Source organism: Mytilus trossulus, chromosome 1 (assembly GCF_036588685.1).
Source record: "Mytilus trossulus isolate FHL-02 chromosome 1, PNRI_Mtr1.1.1.hap1, whole genome shotgun sequence".
NCBI classification, from domain to species: domain Eukaryota; kingdom Metazoa; phylum Mollusca; class Bivalvia; order Mytilida; family Mytilidae; genus Mytilus; species Mytilus trossulus.
In genome coordinates this window covers 105,750,332-105,769,997 of record NC_086373.1, presented here as the reverse complement: position 1 = coordinate 105,769,997, position 19,666 = coordinate 105,750,332, and the positions used below count along the sequence as shown (strand labels likewise).

Below are 19,666 nucleotides of genomic sequence, written 5' to 3'. Positions count from 1 at the left end.
AATGTATCTCTACAATTTTATTTAAGAAATGATTGAATCATTTTTCAATCAGTTCAATCATAATCATATATTAGAGTTTCGATTTTTATTTGTATCACCGTTGTGATTTTTTTCAGTCTTGTGTAGATGAGTTTTCATTAGTGGGGTTTGTTTGCAGACCTTTATTGTATATAATCGGGATTTTTTTTCCTTTTTCATGAGTGACTGAGACGAGTTGACATTCACTGTCATTCTACCATGTAAGCCAATAAATAACAGGAATGATTGTACGAACTGTAGTTTGCTTAAAGTTCAGCAGCAAATATTTCATGTTTATTCAGTACCAAAGAAATATACATAGCCTAATTTCTCCTGCATGTGAACGTTAAAAAAAGTGTTATTTTATGGAAATAAAATCGTTAAAAAATTGTTCGCGCCGCTACGTACGGGGCGCCGAATGGGACTCTTGTGGTTTTGTACAAAATTCAATTCTGTCATAACAAAATCATTTTTGTCTTACAAAACTATGTGCTACAGACTTGTTTTGTGAGAACTTCAATTTTGTGATGACAAAATTCATTTGTGTAGACAAAATTCATTTTTGTCATGACAAAATTAATTTTTGTAGACAAAATTCATATTTGTCATGACAAAAGTCAATTTTGTCTTAAAGGTATGCAAATATAAACATATTTGCATACAAAATTGACTTTTGTTACCTGATATGGAAATTAAATCACAAAAGTCAATTGTGTACGGTTAGATTCAATTTTGTGAGACAAAATTGACTTTTGTGAAACAAAATTAACTTTTGTGAGACAAAATTGACTTTTGTGAGACAAAAATTGACTTTTGTGAGACAAAATTCAATTTTGTCATTTTTGTTGAGACAAAATTCAATTGTGTCATTTTTGTTGAGACAAAATTCAATTTTGTCATTTTTGTTGAGACAAAAGTCAATTTTGTTAATTTTGTTGAGACAAAAGTCAATTTTGTCCATTTTGTTGAGACAAAAGTCAATTTTGTTAATTTTGTTGAGACAAAAGTCAATTTTGTCAATTTTGTTGAGACAAAAGTCTATTTTGTCAATTTTATTGAGACAAAATTCATTTTTGTGATGACAAAATTCAATTTTGTAACAATTGACTTTTGTGAGACAAAATTGACTTTCGTGAGACAAAATTGACTTTCGTGAGACAAAATTGACTTTCGTGAGACAAAAATCAATTTTGTTGAGACAAAATTCAATTTTGTTAATTTTGTTGAGACAAAATTCAATTTTGTCAATTTTGTTGAGACAAAATTCAATTTTGTCAATTTTGTTGAGACAAAATTCAATTTTGTCAATTTTGTTGAGACAAAAGTCAATTTTGTCAATTTTGTTGAGACAAAAGTCAATTTTGTCAATTTTGTCTCACAAAAGTCAATTTTGTGTAACAAAAGTCAATTTTGTGTAACAAAAGTCAATTTTGTGTAACAAAAGTAATTTTTGTGTAACAAAAGTAATTTTTGTGTAACAAAAGTCAATTTTGTGTAACAAAAGTCAATTTTGTGTAACAAAAGTCGATTTTGTATGCAAATTAGTTCACAGAAACCGAACTAAACTAATTTAAATACAAAATTGACTTTTGTCGCTCAATTTTCAAATTAGGTAACAAAAGTCAAGTCTGTGTAACAAAAATGAATTTTGTCATGACAAAAGTGACTTTTGTCCGCTGATAGATAATTTTGTATGACAAAATTTCAAATTTGTAGTATGATACAAATTTTGTTAAACTGAACTCATTTTTGTTGAACAAAAGTCACTTTTGTCCGTACAAAATTGAATTTTGAGTACAAAATCACAAGAGTCCCATTCGGCGCCCCGTACTACGTTCGGTGTCATTGAAAAGTTTCCAGTACGCATAATTACCTTTCCTCGAACCTTGGTTCACTACCTCACTACTGAATCATGATATAGCCTGAGACTAGTTAAATTTAGAACTAAAAAAAGGAAAATTGACAACTATAAGCGGCAAATCGTCAATGTTCTCAAGACTGAAGAGGTGGAAACATCAATGGCTGTCATCCTCACTGTTCTTCCTCTTCTGATACTCCAAAAATATGGCCCAGGTACATCTATACTATATTAAATAAAAATGTATCCCACGATGATAGGAAGTAGTGTGTAACAATAAGACAAAGTTTAAGTCAAATGCTTGATATTTATTAAGGGTTTCCTCGGGGACCTATACTTCGCCTCTTTGCAATCAGTTGTTAAACCCTTAGAGGAAGATAGTAACTCCCTTATATGAGGGGGGGGCAATAACTTTTTATGTTAACCTGTTTTGGCCTTTTTCAAGGTGTTGCATGTTAACTGTTATCTGATGTTAACTCAGTCTGTTTTCAACCTACCGTGTTAACTGTTACTAGTATCAGCATTTTTGAATTTGTTGTTCACTGTTTTTTTTGCCAAAATCGAGGTGTTGTTAACATGTTAACATACACTCTATTGTCCTCCCTCTTGTATCATGATTTTCATTCAAAAAAAGTCAGGCAAACCCAGACAAATTTCAGGCAATCGCAACTGGTACAATAACACAATCACAGACTTCAACCTATATAAACGCTTCGAGTTCCAAGTTTTTCTTCAAAATTTTGTAGTTTATACCTTTTGGCGAATTTTGAATGAGGGAATTCCAGTTCTGAATATATTGATCTAGCAATCTCTGCTTTATAACAGTTTTTAACCATTCTTTATTAACAAAATTTTGTGGCTCCCATATGTATGAGAAACCACAATCTTGAAATATTTTTTGTATGAACAAGATCCATTTTATCTGTTTATTATGGTGATCGTTCATATGACGAGAAAGTTGATATAATATGAAGGAAAACTTTGCTTGTTTACCGGATATCAAATTTGCCCAGATCTATTTCGATCGGATGACGACCTAGTTCCCCGTAAACCATATAATTTGGCGTTGTGGATTTCAAGTTTAAAAGAATTTTACAAAATTTTAAATGAATCTTTTCCAGGATATCATTATTACCAAAGCCCCATACTTCGCACCCATACAATAGAATGGGCTTGATCATTTTGTCAAAAAGATCAAGCTGACATTTAACAGAAAGCTGATACATCCTTCCTATTTTCAGGACTTCGTACATGGTTTTTAAGGCCTTATCGGATAATATTTTTTTTTAGTCATATTAAAGTTTCCTGTTTTAGTAAAAACAATACCCAAATAGTTAAACTGCTTTACTAACTCAATGTTTATGCCATTATAAGTAAATTGGAGATTTTTTGGCAAACGTCCCAAACCAAACACTAGGGTTTTAGTTTTGCCAACGTTTACCTTCAGTTTCCAAACCTTACAATAGTCATGAAAGGCATTGAGTTGCGTCTGCTGTTTCGGCCAACAGCACCGTGTCATCTGCGTATAATATGATAAAAAAAAATTTAGATGTATTTCTAATTCTCTTTCAAGGTCTTCTGATAAGGTTTTAAGTCCTGTAATATTTTTACTAACCAAGAAATCTTCTAAATCGTTTAAAAATAAAGAAAATAGGAAAGGTGATAAGTTTTCTCCTTGTCGTACGCCGTTATCACAAGCAAAGTATTCTGAATTACAATTAATGTATGATATACGAGATTTAGTATCACAGTACATATTAAATATAACCTTATAGATCTTACCATTTATATTATTTAATAACATTTTATAAAACAAACCATCTCGCCATATAGTGTCAAAAGCCTTCTCAAAATCTATAAAGGCACAATATAATATCTTTTTCCTACATTTCAATAATTCAAAAAAAGAATACAAGGTAAAAATATTATCTGTAGTAGAATACTTTTGCCGAAAACCACTTTGATTTTCTTGTATTATGATAAATTTTCTGAAAAATCATTAAGTCTTTTATTCAAAACTGCAGTAAATAATTTTCCCAGACAGCTAACGATAGTAATTGGTCTATAATTCTTTGGATCTTTGGAGTTTCCTTTGTTTTTATAAATTGGTTTAATTGTACCTATAAGCCAGCTATGTGGAATAAGACCTTTATCAAATATAATATTAAAAAGTTTCTCATAAATGCATAAAAACTGGTTTGATGTGGATTTTATGTACTAGTATTCGTTTATAATTTCGTCTTAAGACCAGACGTTAGGCTTACTATACAAGCGATAATTTAGTCCTGGTAAAAATGATTCTCGGAGGATACAAATTGCTTGTCACATTATTATGATAAATCCATGATAATTTAAGTCAGATTTCAGTTGAAACCGTCCACCTGTTTATTTTCTAGGTAACCTCCATGCTCTCATTTTACTAGGAAATTTGTGTTGTTTTGAATAATTATCAAGTTCAGCTATAAACCATGGAAGTGTTCAAATATGTATATAAAAAAAGATGTGGTATTATTTACAATGAGACAACTCTTCACAAGAGACCAAATTGACACAGCTATAGGTCCCTACATACTTTTATGTTTAAACGTAAGTGAACCTCTCATTATTTCCGTCAAGTATATTTTTGAATTGAATTTTAAATGTTCGTATTGTTATGCGTTCACTTTTCTACTTTGGCTAGAGGTATAGGGGGAGGGTTGAGATCTCATAAACATGTTTAACCCCGCCGCATTTTTGCGCCTGTCCCAAGTCAGGAGCCTCTGGTCTTTGTTAGTCTTGTATTATTTTAATTTTAGTTTCTTGTGTACAATTTGGAAATTAGTATGGCGTTCATTATCACTGAACTAGTATATATTTGTTTAGGGGCCAGCTGAAGGACGCCTCCGGGTGCGGGAATTTCTCGTTACATTGAAGACCTGTTGGTGACCTTCTGCTGTTGTTTTTTCTATGGTCGGGTTGTTATCTCTTTGATACAGTCCCCATTTCCATTCTCAATTTTATTGTATTAATTTGATATAGAAAATAAAATTATGAAATTTGAAAACACGGATGTCAGTATGATAACGAAGGATTTTAATATTCATTATACGAATCTGACATACTACTGTTAGGAAACAAAAAAATATCTGTAAATCTGTAAAAACCTTATTTTCATATGACAAAATTGATTACACCGACTTCAAACTTGAATTGCATTATATAATCATTGAAATATTTACAAAACGACCTGAAATAAAAATAGACATCTTCGCTAGCCAAAGGTTACGAGTCTTGACTCACACTAGTCCATTACTGGCCATCAATGAAAAGGAAGTCTATTACCTTTAATATTTTTATGACCTGAATGCATCTTTTCTTAGTTTAATTAAAGAGTTTGGCGCTTACAATGCATTGTTTCCAAAAACCAAAAGGACAGAGAAAAACATGCAACAATATAGTCAAACAATTCTTAGTGAAAGGCAGAGATGAACTTATATTTGTGTTGTAGGGAGATACAGACCGAAACTTTACATTTATAAATACAGAAGCGCTTAATATATGCCCAAGTTTTAGCTATCTTTAAGTGTATCTATCTGCTAGAAACTCCTCCTCGTTCTACACAAAACTGAAGTTATACTTAACGAAGGTCTTATAATACGATCTTTAATATATTCATATTTTTTTCAGTTCACCTTCCCTGATTTTCTTTTTCAAAACTACATAAGAAAGTCAGATATCCCGCATAGTGTTTAACAGTCTATTGTGTGAAAAAAAGATTAAAGTTTGTTATGAATTTAAAGGCTCATTTCTTTGTCTATTCAAATATGATCTTGTATTAAAACATTTTGTCGAAAGCTTGTTACGGCCGTCCTATATATAGATGTTATTTAAAAGAGCTAAGAGCTGAACTATATTCAAAAACAATGTTCAAAATGTTTTAAAAGACCCCTTAAACTGCTATTGAAGGTCCAGTACATATACGTAAGGATATAGATCAGATATAGCGGCATTGCTTCTTTTTATCAAACTTTAAATGACCGAAGATTTGTATTGAAAACAATAATAAATGTAAATAAGTTAACTTCTTATATATGATGTTAAGTACACACTGTTCTGTTTTAGTTTCTTGTATAAAATGAATAAACTAAAGTCGGCAAGACTGAGACCCGAGTCCCTTATCTGGCAAAAAAATGCCATATTGCAAAACTGCAAATGGGTTCTCTTTTCAATGAATGTGTACATCACTAGAGAGGTGTTGTTTTATCAGCTTTTGTCGTTTTAATGCTTGATCTGTGATTGTGTAAAAGAGCATGTGAAGGTCAGAAGAACAAAATATACATTTCACAATTTAAATATAATTTTATTATGCTCAATATTTTTCAACAATATTATGCTGCTGTAATTCTTAAAAAAATATATTAAAGTATCTTCAACAAAATAAACTTAAAAAATCATAATTCATGAACACAACAAAAAGTATTAATGTAAAATATTGGAGTACCGTTGTATTTTTTCACCATTTTACAACCTTAGTCGAAATGCGAAATTTTTGCAAAATGGTAAATTTGATGTTATGGTTCTGTAAAATATCTTGTGAAGAGCAGTTTTAAATGCCTTTATTTAACTTCTGACTTTTTACATATACATAATCAATTATGGCTATTCAGGATGAATATTTTTTTTTATCATTCATGATGCAGGGTATAAAACGAGAGAAAACATAGAACCTCTGTGCTGCAACACGTATAAAACGAGAAGACCTTGCAATGTATATAATGAAAACCCCCAAGCGTTTTACCAATACAGCGATCGAATCTATATGTAAAGTTATGTAGTAAAGGGTATAAAATGAGAAACATTGTAAAGTTACAAAAGTTACATGGGATAGGACGAGCTCATTCATAATATAACATAATAAAAGGCTTTAAATAGAGGACTCTTCATTACGAAGAACGATATAAAGTATAAAAGAAGCTGATGTAAGGCATGATTTTTTTTAAATCGATACAAGATGTTTAATAAAAGTACAATGAACAATGCTAGGTTACATCAATAACAGTATCCCAACAAACAATATAATTCATTAACATGATAAGACATTTATACTTTCACTTGATAAAAACGGATAAAAGGACAAGAACCTGTCAAAAAAGGTAACCCGATAATCATGTATGAATTGTTGGTCCTTGCATGGGTTTGTACCGTGCGATACTTATTATTCTATGTGATACCCCCAGTTGTCGCTCGTACTTTGCCTGATGTGTAAAAATTATGCTTACAAATAAAATATACATCAGCAAATGCAAAGATTTGAATAAATATGTATGAAACATTAATTCGATATAATTATAGATGACCCCCCTTTTCCATATGAATAAATCACCAGCAAGAAGCAAATGTGTTCACACCTCATGCAGGTTCACAACAACTCAATCATGGCTGGTATGCCGGATTTCGGCTTAAAAGACACCTCTTAAAAGTTAATAAATGATATCAAATCAGTATCCCCGAATGTCCTGATCTATCACAGCTGAAACATTTTGGAACAAATGACAAACATACTAAACAAAGAGAGAAGAGATTCATTGATGCCGTAATTTAGCTCATCCTATAATCACCTGCATGACGTTTAAAACGCCATGTCAACTTTTCCCACAAAGTTCCTGACTTTTTGTCTCTTACATTTTTTGGTTGCATTTGATAAAACATTTGTTCTTGTGCAATAATATCTTCACCAGGATCTAGACCACTATCGCCACTACTATTACTCTCTAGACTTCCGTCCTCTTTGTGTCTCATTCTTAGAAATTCTTCATATCCACCAGTTCCTATATCTCCATCAACAATCATAGTCCGTTCTTTCCCGCGCTTAATATAACGCCCTCCAGCGGACGTACTTTTAACACTTCGTATAGTCCTATCATCTACGCCCATTTTACAATCAGCATAGGTTATATCTCGTAATGTTTGTCTTTTCATACTACCGTGTTGCGTCTCGGTATGTTTTGGCTTTTTAACAGGCTTCAGTTTAGGGGCGCTCATCTTTGAACGTTCCGAGTACTTTGATTTTTGAATCGGTGGTTGTTTAGTTTTAGTATTGGGTGTCCTTGCGTGTTTGATATTTTTCCTCCATGTAAAAGGCTGTTCGTGGAAGCCGTCATCGTCTTCCATATATTGAGAGAAATCCTCTCCGTCGTATTCTTTTACCACCTTTCGGTTACGCCGGTTGCGCCGCGGTGGTGGAATTGGCTGGTCGTTGTTTTCGACAAAATCAAAATTCATCGTCGCCTCGTGTTCCTCGTAATCAGGTTCTGGAATATAAGGATATTCGTCGTCTGAGGCATGCGATGATTGTGAATTGTTGCGTCGTCGACTCACATATGATGATGTCGGTACACCAGGTGCCCTCCTCTTCTTGTAATGCCTTGGAGTTTCGTTTTCTGTTTCTGTATGAAGATGATTGTCTTCTTGTTTACCTTCAAATAAAGGATTAACCACAACCTCACCGACATTTACTATTGTGTCATGATCCGCGAAAGCTTTAGCGTCTTCAGCATCGTATCTGGGTGTAACATTAGAATTAATTTCTGTAATTGACGAATTTTCATTGTCTTCATCATCATCATCATCTGCTCCAAAGTAAGTATCCAGAACAAGTGGGACATCTTTGTCCCCAATTATCATAACTTTCTTCTCCTCTATCTTATTTTCTTCATAATCAGGTTTTATATCAATTGTATGATAGATATCTTCTTCTGAATTTATATTGCACTCTGATTTTGATTTCGTCTTTAACGATTCAGCAGACGACAACTTTCTTTCTGTCGTCTGCTCAAATGAATATTGTTTGTTATAAATTTTAATTTCATTAGGTGGGAAATCTGGTATATTTGTATCTTCATATGGTGACTTTGGAGCAGATGCCTTACTGCTATTTCTAGATAACAATATTTTTGGCGTATAATTTCCAATTTTTGGCAAAAATACTTGAGTCCCTGGAGGAGGTGGAGCAGCTCGGTTTTTGTTAAAGTTTAATCTAGATTTTTGCTCATATTGTTCAATCTTGTCGTGAACGTTGATGAATTGAGACGACGATGATTCTATTTCTTTTAATGGCTCTGCGAAAATTTGATCTACACTCCTCTCGTGTTTCTGCTTCCAGTCAATCGTTGAAAGTGGCTTACGCGCCATTATGGTTATCTAAAAGAAAAAGAAATAAATTCATACAATTATTTTTTTATAACAAAACGTTATTTGCAGCCTCAAATATGTTAAAACTATCTTGTGTGTTTATGTATGCGTGTGTTTAATTACGCGAGAGTTTTTTTTTTAAACGTATATACTGCCTCTTAAAAGTTATAGGTCAGCAAACGACCTTCAACAATTAGCAATACCCATCAAATACAGTAAGTTACTTAGGCCACGTTGTAACAAAATACGAAACAATCAAGGAGAAAACAAACAGCATAGTTTGTACTTCAACAATGAACGCAAATGATATGATAACCACTGGATTGCAAGTTCCTGTATGCACCTGTCCTACGTCAGGATTCTGATGTACAGTAGTTGTCGTTTGTCTATGTAATTTATACGTGTTTTTCGTTTTTCGTTTTTTTTTATGTAGATTAGACCGTTGGTTGTCCCGTTCGAATGGTTTTACACTAGTAATTTTGGGGCCCTTTATAGCTTGTTGTTCGGTGTGAGCCTAGGCGCTCCGTGTTGAAGGCCGTACATTGACATTTAATTAATGGTTTACTTTTGTTATTTGGATGGAGAGTTGTCTCATTGGCACTCACACCACATCTTCCTATATCTATATATTCTAAATAACAACCAGAACCAGGTCAACAACAGACTTTCACATGGTTCTGCGACACCTCTCATGTTTAATTCTAATTTGCCCTTTATTCGCAAAACAAGAGTTCACACGCTAAACTTTGTCACCTGCTTTACTAACCATGGTTGATTTTATGTTGATAGTTTATCTTATGGTTTATCTTAAGTTGAAAGTCTTAGAGAAAAGTTTTAATACAAGTATCACATAAACTTAACATTATCAATGATCTATTATTAAAGTGCGGTCAAGGTCAGATAAACCAAACCAGACATACATGTTCGCCTTATAATCATTCCATACACCAAATATAGTCGACTCATCACTTAAAGTATCTCAGAAGAGGATATACATTATCAAAATGAGGTCAAGAACAGATGGTAGCTATTGTACTTCGTGCAATCTTTCCAAGACCCCCCTGAAATGAAATCTCTTGCATAAATAATCTATGAAATCTCTATTAATATAACAATTTATATTTTGGTTTTATTAGAGGGGTCTGAGACAAGTGCCTGTGGCACTCATGTGTAAACTTTTTCTGCGATAAAAAGGTGACTGGCCTATTTTCTTTTTTCTAATTTAACCCTTTATTTACTAAAGATCAATTTTCTTCTCAGTACTCAGTGATGTGGCAGATACAACTATGCATATGCATTCCGAAATATTTTAATACTTCTGTAATAATGATCCACTATGAAATCCAAACACATCTCTCTACGTACATTCACTCTTTAGTATCAATTCTATGTATTTAACTTAACAATAACAATCCCATATTTTTTATGCGTCGGTATATCGCTTACAATTCTAAATACGACACTTAATCTGTATTTTATCCTATCTTTTGTTAGTCTCATATAGTGTGAAATAACTATATTTTATATCTACTATATAAATATCTTTCTTCAATCGGAGCGTGACAGAGCGGCTATTGTCTGGATTATAATTCCGAAATCTTTCTTTCCTGACCTATACTATGTTTTAAAAAGGAATCCCAAAGAACAACCCCTCGGATCATTAAACCAAAGAACTTTGGCCTTTATACTAGTTAATGAAAATATTTTATCCTGTTCTCATGACTGGGCCATGAGGAAACTTTGGTGCAAATGGTAACCTCTATAATGTGCTTTATAGGAGCATAGATATAATAGCTATATAATTACTCCTACCATCTATGGAGTAACGGCCAGATATATGTATTAGTGTACAGACAGACAAACATCTAACTGTATTATATATATTCGAAATAGAAATAATGTTGCGATTGGAAATAACTCATAGTGATAACATGGTTCATTTCTCGAGAAAAGCAGATATGAGAATACTTTTGACATTTCTCGAGAAAAGAAGATATGAGAATACTTTTGACATTTCTCGAGAAAAGAAGATATTCTAGTATTCATCATATTCGATTTTTAAGTAGAGTCAAAAACTACTTGAAAATATAGTCATTTACAACGTTTACCGAGTTCAACGTTTCATGAACTCTCCATGTATACATATGATTTATAAGAATCTTCAAGATCAGTTTATACAGAAATCGGTTTGAGTGCATGGTTGTCGAAGCTAGTTTTACGGAATGTTGAACAAAACAGTTCGCTTTTTAAAAATACTTGTTTAGATTTTTATTAGCATGTCTAATCGGGATGACGACAAAATTTAAACTTGAGATGAAATAATCCAAAATGAAACCGGAAGATGGTACAATGTTCCATCTGTTCTCTTTGGAAAACATGATAAATAGAACAGATGCTGGTAGTTAATTAAACACAAATTCGGACGAGGTCACTACAATTTGACAAAAAGCGAAATAGACCACGGCCAACTGAGACAACAGACAAATACGAACACAAAAAAAACATGATTACATAGAATACTACAAAACTGAACATTCAGCAACACGAACCCAACAAAAAAACCCGACTGTTAACTTATGTACTCCATTTAAAGATGAGCAGTTCTTGTTCAATTAGTTTTACTTGTCGTTTAACTCATGACAGTAAAATTCGTAGATAAATTCTATCCGGTGATGTCATAATCTATAGAGAAAATGGCACCGAGTTCTTCAAATGGAACATATCAATGGTCATCTGTACATATATATATTCCATAACAGTCAACAAAATAAACGTACATATCCAGGTATCAAGGAATTACGATAAACATATATTCCAACTGATTTCACATCGAATCATCAAATCTATCCACACGATATGCTGTCTCCATGCCACAAAACACTTAATGCATGCATGTTAAAAATAGGTTGCTGATTTCATCAGAAAAGTGTAATTAGTGTTGTGGCACTGTTCTATTATAAATTGGCTGCTTCACTAGGTACCTGTTCATGTATTTTGAACTTTTTGTTACAAACATCATTTTTTTTTGCACTGTCAACGTGTGTTCTTGAATCGATCAAATGACTCAACTACATATTGTACCAACCGTGAGAAGGACAAGTCCGAAAAATATTTTCCAGCAACCGAAGAGAATCTTAAGGTTAATCTTTCATTTCTATTTTACAAGGAGACCGTTTCATTAATTGGTGTTGTACTATAAGTTGACAGCTTCCTGGAGTTACATATTTATTAACCAACAGCAAAGTGATTTTGCTATCTGATAGTAGTTTTCTGACAACTATTGTGATGTGGTCAGGTAAACATTGACTGGAGGTGATATTGTACCAATTAACTTACTATCAAGCAAAGATAAACGATCAACAAGTTTCTTAAATATCTACACTATGAAGTTCTATCAATCAAACAAATGTAAAAAGAATTCATAAAACTTGGTTTTTTTTTCAGATCTGGAACAGTCATAACTTAATTAAATCTTAAATTATGGTAGTTTACTATAGTAACCTATTCCGTATTTGTTATTAAACATCATAAAATAAAACAAAATAAGAATCTTGCATGTTGTTGTAAATTCTTTAGACGGTATACATGAATTGACAGTTTCTTAAACGTAACATATAGACATCCCTAACCTTAAATAGAAATCTAACATCGATGATGGTTTTTATAATTAAAGTATTTTTTTTATATTTCAACTTATTTCATGCACTTATTAATGTGTCCTTGTTCTAATCAATACGATCTTACAATAACTGTGGATTGTATGGGCTGTCCTTTTATTCTTGTTTTCCACTGAATTTTATATAAGGAAATAAAATTGGGCCTGTGGCTCAGATAGGCTATTTGGAACAATAAGATCGAGTGTTTTCTTTGTATTTGAAGCATAGTATATACCGGTAATACATGTGTCCGAATTTTCTCACATTAGTTAGGAAGAAAAAAATCGAATTAGCCAAATAAATCATATGTTATGGACAAAACTGTGAGAAGTCACACTAAACGTACAAGGACAATTTTGTATTAATCTTTAATGTACATGTCAAAATGTAGAACCTTGACTGCAGACGTGTATTTAACATCGTGATATCATCTTAATGGGTGGAGTATTTTAAATATTGAATTATGTGACGTTATACTCAACTTTTTGTTCATTTAAGTAAATATTTAAAACCTAAAAACTACTGAACCGTGAATTTGCTAAATAAAATTGTTGAAAAATCCAACGAAAAGGAAAAATGTATTGAAATAAAACTGAAACTGTCCCTTTTGCTTGTCAGTGTATCTGCCCTGGTTCCGTCGTTCACCTTGATCATGTAATGAGTTAATTTATGGTTAAAAAAATACTATAATATATTGCTTAATATATATAGATAGTACCAGTAACAGTCGGATACTACCTCTATGAAACTTTTCAGTTTTCGAAACTTTTTTTCAGATACAAAGAGTTATGCGGGGGAGGACAGTCGAATAGCATTATTTTAAAGAACTTTTACGAGTGTTGGGCGTAGAAGGAAATGCACTTCAGATTATGCATTTAAACGACAAAGAAAAAAATAAGTTTCAAAGGTAGTTACCAAAATATGGAACTTTATCCGTACTGTTTATTCTGGTATCCATTCTGCGTTAACAAGTGCAAACCATGAAAACATCAAACGAGAAAGTGAATTCAATTATGTGATAATAAGATAGCAGATTGTCTGAAGTCGGTGGAACATAATTTTGAGTAGATATTAACATTTTACACATATTGAATAATAAATTGATGATTTGTTTCCACAAACCTGATGTAGCAACCTGACTAAACTTGATTCATAAGAATTTATACTTTCTTAATCTGAATAGTTTATATATTACAGAGAACATCACCGGTCCAAATCAGAGCTCTCTCTAGGACCAAATGAAATAAAATATCATTTTGGTATAAAATAAATTTGGGAAGCGTACATCTGAATATATTAAGTCAAAAATAGACTTAACTGGACACAAAGTTTTAATTACTAAAGACTAGAATTTAGGAATTCACAGAACATAATGTGTATCGTCTAGTTTGATAGGCAGCTCTTTTGGGGTGGATTTTTTTTAAGAAAATTAATTGTTTAGGGTGTTGTAGATTTTTAAAATCTATTAAATCTTTCATACCTGAATGAATCAAACTCATTTATCTTTAAAATTTACCTTTATGGTTATTTTTCTTTTACATTTCACCCCAAATTCCAAACATTTTTGCTCTTTTACTTTGTAAATTTCCGTCTCCTACGGTAACTAATCATGGTAAACGGAACAACATGTATTAGATTCCAAAAAGGTACTTATATCTGTTTTGGAGAGATATTCAGAAAGTTCAATTCTAATATCATCTTGGTAACACCGGCTTCATCAAAAGCCCACCTTTATGAATGTGAAGGTATTCCAAATGAGAAACTTATGAATTGTCCACACGTGTAACTATCTCTTCGCGTACAATATTATGTATGTGTTAAAACCCCTGTTTGCCATGTTAATTCCTATGATCAGTAAATTAACCCGAAATTTAACACCTAACAAGCCCAGTTAACATGATAATAAAAGGTAAACATGTATATCTTTAGTTGTAATCAAATACCATAGCGACAAACTAAGGTATTACAAAAATTTATTTCTATTCATTTTCGGATACACAATTTTTAAGACGTACCTGAATATGTGTTATAACTTCAAAGAATTCCGAGTTCCATGAGAGAGAAGAGAGCCGCCATTTTAGCCAGGTTTTCGTGTTTACGAAGAAGCATTTTACCTATGCTGATTAACAAATTCGATCCAATTCATTGATCCATAGTTTCTATTGAAACCAGCTCAGCCGTAACCAATATCATAGGGTAGATTTCTATTGGCGTGTATTTAAATCCATTCATAACCTAGCCCATGTCATTTTTTCTAAGTTCATTATTTAGGTATTGAAATTAGAAAATTAATACATAAATTTTGTAATTTTTTAAATACCAAACGTAGGATTTTCTACAAAATATTTCAAATTTTGATAGTTATATACAAAGAGACGAGAAATGTTCATAAGGGCTGTAGTATATCTTAGATGTTTTCTATCTATGAGTATAAATATGTACATACATGTATGTATATATAAAATGCCGGATTCGTAGTCGATGAAACTCAACTCATCAATCATTGAAATATCAAAACACATGACCGCCTAAGCAACCAACAAACAAGGAAAGGTTGCAAGTACAACTTATACTCACTTACCTACCCACCTAATTGTTTTACAGTGGCGTAGCTTTATGATATATCTAGACTTTTTGGGAAACGACTGTAGAAGTCATCGTGGAATATCATCTTAAGTTTCACAAATTTTCACATAAAAAAAGGCGGATCATTTTTTTCAACTATAACTGTTCAAGATTAGTTAGATTTATTCCAGTAGTTTCAGCGGAAAGTATTTCTGTCAGAAAGTTGACGGACGACGGTACCAAGCATCTATTAAAACAGCTCGAGAGTTGGACCTGTGAGGTATAGGGCTTTCGAAGTAGGGACCTGGACATGACCTCAACATCCATTAAAGAGCAAGTGTCCCTAATAAGACCATCACTGGAGTATGCTTGCTCTGTTTGCCGGATCCATACTTACAACAAGACTTAGATAGCATTGAAAAAGTTCAAAGGCTTATCAACAAATACAGAAACGCCTCAATTGGTAACATGTTGCAACATCTTGAAGGCGAAACCTCTCTAAAAGATTCAAGATTGGTAATGTGATATAAAATTGAACTCGAAAAGGTTGCAAGACCTAAAAAAATAATAAATTAATCCCACAAAAAAAGACAAATCCGCTTTTAGATGTGAAAAAAGAGGTAAATTACAAAAAACAATCACATACAATTAAATAAATAAATAAAACAACTTAGAAATGAAATATATAGAAAATTACTTTACTTTATATCATAATATTAAAATAGTTTAGTTAACTTTGAAATGAATAACGACACATTTAAGTAAATAAAAGGACAAAAAGTACTGCGTATTACCTTTTTTGTTACGTTTTGTCGTGTAACTTGATAAAAAGTAACAGCAAAGCCATATACAGTTATAGGAAGGATTAGTAAAGACACTTTTGCAGATGAAACAAAAAGTTCACCTACTATATGCCAAGCATTGTATGTAATACAAGTTTTAAATATCATATCGTATAGTTATATAATCCTTATCATAATATACAGTATATATATATTGAGTGACAAGACAGGCCTAGGATTTTGACTTTTGATAACAGCAGAGAACAATTGTGCAATTCCAGTACAGTAGGTAGTAACAGAGAGGAATTTATTTTTCAATATTTGTTTTTCATAACCGAGACAGATTTTTCATATAGCGAATAGAAGTGGCAAAAGAAAAAATATTATTTTGCTGTTTTCTTCTAATTTTGACCAATTTGTCGTTATGTATTTTTTTTATACTATCAAAAGAAAGGAATTATTTTGAAATAAAATGCTTTCCTGTTCCCAACTCTGTCCTTTTATTGAAGGTTCTTTCATGTTACCTACAAATCTGACTATAATTGAAATTTACTATATTTCATGACCTTATGTATTGTATTGTTAAAAATAATTAAAATTGGCTTTGGATAAAATTATGCAGAATGTACTAGTAAACCACAAATAGCATTTTTACTTTATACACCATTAAAATTGAGAAAGGAAATGGGGAATGTGTGAAAGCGACAACAACCCGACCATAGATCAGACAACAGCAGAAGGTCACCCACAGGTCTTCAATGTAGCGAGAAATTTCCACACCCGTAGGCGTCCTTCAGCTGGCCCCTTACTGAAAATATGTATACTAGCAGTTGTAGTGATAATGGACGTCATTCTAAACTCCGAATTATACACAAGAAACTAAAATTAGAATACTTTTAAGATTGATTAACTTTGATAACAGGGAAGAACTGGAATTTGGGGTACCATTTTTTTTACAATTATCAAATCTGTACCTGAATCCACAATGTTTGTTCTTTGTTTTGTGCTATTAAAATACAGGTTCCAAAGACATTATTTTTGTGTGTTTTTCCCATTGCCCCAAAATTCTTCTCTTAAGTTTTCTGTTGTGACATAATCTTCCAGTACTGTATTACACTCTTGGTCATACTAATGCGTTGACAGCATTGGTTTGTGTTTTCTGTGGAGCTTTTTTGATGTTTCTGCTGAGCATCCCTTGTGCTTGGTTTGCACTGGCTTTAATTTTGTTTATGTGTAAGTTCCAGCTCAGATCATCTTTGATGGTAAGTCCCAATTATTTTGTGTCTGCTACTACTTCTGATTGTTCCCAATGTATGCAATAGGGTTCTTTTGTGTTTTTTTTTTATATCGTGTTATATATATATATATTCCATTTTCCATTTCTGTTCCCATTTCGTCAGTGTTGTTAGATCTTTGCAGTTTTGTCTGAATTAACATGAGGCCGTTTTCCACTTCACTATGATATAGTCAAACATGTTTTAGGATATTGGCATCGTTTAGAAAATATTGGCTCATCATTTCCCTTGTTATGAATCAATTAATATTTTAAGGGCAAAATGTCAGGCATATAAAAGCATATTCCTGAAAAATATTCAACATTTAAACTACACTGTGGTCAGATTGTTAAGGGTAACTATACTGCATTGTGGAATAAAACAGCTAGATATACAAAAAGATGGTAAACTACGAACTTATGTAACATTCAAGTGCAACTTCGGTTTTGAAAATTATTTGTCAATAATTCGACATTTTGAGCAAAGTAAATGTATATTACTAGATTAAGAATATCTGCTCACAAATTGCAAATTAAATCTGGTAGATACCAGGGTACTCTTCGACAAAACCGAATTTGTCTCAGGTGCACCTAAGGTGAGGTTGAGGATTAAGTTTTTTTTATTTAAATGTGACACTCATTTATTAAAAAGACAGGAATTGATGCAAAATATATTAAAATCATGTCCAAACTTTCAAAAATTTAAATATTGATAACAAATTAATTTGGATAATGAATAATGAGGATCCCAATGTACTATTTGCATTTTATAAATATGTAGAAGATACTATAAGAATTGAAGGACAACTTAATCTGCAATAACTAATTCATTATAACTCTTTAGTATGAATTTGGATACCCTGTTAAGCCTGCACAGATCATAAGAAGAATTTCAAATTCTCTGGCACCGTCCCTTGATGATCCCTTCTGGCTGGACGCAGAATCTATAATCTTAAAAGTCCTTAAAAATATGTTTTTGAAATAAAATGATAAATAATAATTTAGGATTTTGACTCATCTGCATTAAGTACAAGTAGGGACTTCCCTTTAAGCACCGACTCTTGGTGCTTTCTTCAGATAAGTCATTTCAGAGACATATATACACATATATGTCTCTGGTCATATTAAATATCCTTTATTAAATATACTTGGTTATTTGCAGTGTACCTCATAGTCAAATGTGGGAGTTAATTGTTTTGTTTTTTATTATTGTTTTATTGTTTTTTTGTTTTTTTGTTTTTTTGTTTTTTTGGTTTTTTTTTTGTATTTTTTTATATTGAGATTTCTCCGTACAAACTACTAATGCCTCATGTTTGTCTTTTCAAAGTGAAAATACACTTACCGGGTGCACTTGAGTCAATTTCAATATAGTATTCATTGAATAATAACACAATTGCTACTATTTTGTTGAGTGTTTTCTGTGGTACATATTATATTATTTTATTTTATTATTTTTATAACACTTGTTACATATCTTTTATTGTGTGTGTATTGCGTATGTTATTGTTGATAATAATATTGTCTGTATGATATACCCTCCTGGGGCCCTAATTTGGTAAATAACAAGAATGTGTCCTCAGTTAACGAATGCCCCACTCGCACTATCATTTTCTATGTTCAGTGGACCGTGACATTGGGATAAAAACTCTAATTTGGCATTATATTTAGAAAGATCATATCATAGGGAACATGTGTACTAAGTTTGAAGTTGATTGGACTTCAACTTCATCAAAAACTACCTTGACCAAAAACTTTAACCTGAAACGGGACAGACGGACGGACGAACGGACGGACGGACAGACGAACGGACGCACAGACCAGAAAACATAATGCCCCTCTTCTATCGTAGGTGAGGCATAAAAATATTCTATTCTATTCTATCATTCTATACTAACGTTACCCTCAGTCAGAGACATGTTATATGTCTCTGCCTCAGTATGGTAAAAAAAAAGTAGATTTCTCTCCATTGATTTCAATTTGCACAACTGTAGATCTCTGTAGCTACAAACTGAAACTACCATGTGTTATAGTAGTCATAGTAGTCTCAGCGGCAACAAAATAAGATTCAACTATTTTAAAAGGATTTGTAGTCCTTTGTTTGGTGATGATTTGAATGAGAATCATTTGAAGAATGACGATAAAAAATAAAGGCTTATTTGACGCTTACGGTCGCAAAAAATGCGTTTTTGTCTTCGTAGACAAAAGATATATTGATTCATAAAAATAATATCGACAATTTTAGTTTTGCAACAAAAAAAAGTAACAAATTTTCAAATGTTATATTTCCCGCCATATCAACTTTTCTTTTGCTGATTCCGGAACACGAAACGACGTTTTTAAACCA

The 19,666-nt window shown here is 32.1% G+C and overlaps 1 protein-coding gene across 2 annotated transcripts; it reads right to left on the bottom strand.

Annotated features, from left to right (window-relative positions):
* Positions 1 to 6,200: 6,200 nt before the first annotated feature.
* LOC134695697 (uncharacterized) lies at positions 6,201 to 14,868 on the bottom strand. Of its 2 annotated transcripts, none has more exons than XM_063557065.1 (2): positions 14,718 to 14,868; positions 6,201 to 9,055 (listed from the first exon to the last, which is right to left on the bottom strand). In XM_063557065.1, the coding sequence occupies exon 2, from the start codon at positions 9,044 to 9,046 to the stop codon at positions 7,454 to 7,456; it is 1,593 nt and encodes a 530-aa protein (XP_063413135.1). In that variant the 5' UTR covers positions 9,047 to 9,055; positions 14,718 to 14,868; the 3' UTR covers positions 6,201 to 7,453. The 2 variants fall into 2 exon arrangements, with proteins under 2 accessions (XP_063413135.1, XP_063413143.1); XM_063557073.1 differs by lacking the exon at positions 14,718 to 14,868 and adding an exon at positions 14,219 to 14,489.
* Positions 14,869 to 19,666: the final 4,798 nt, after the last annotated feature.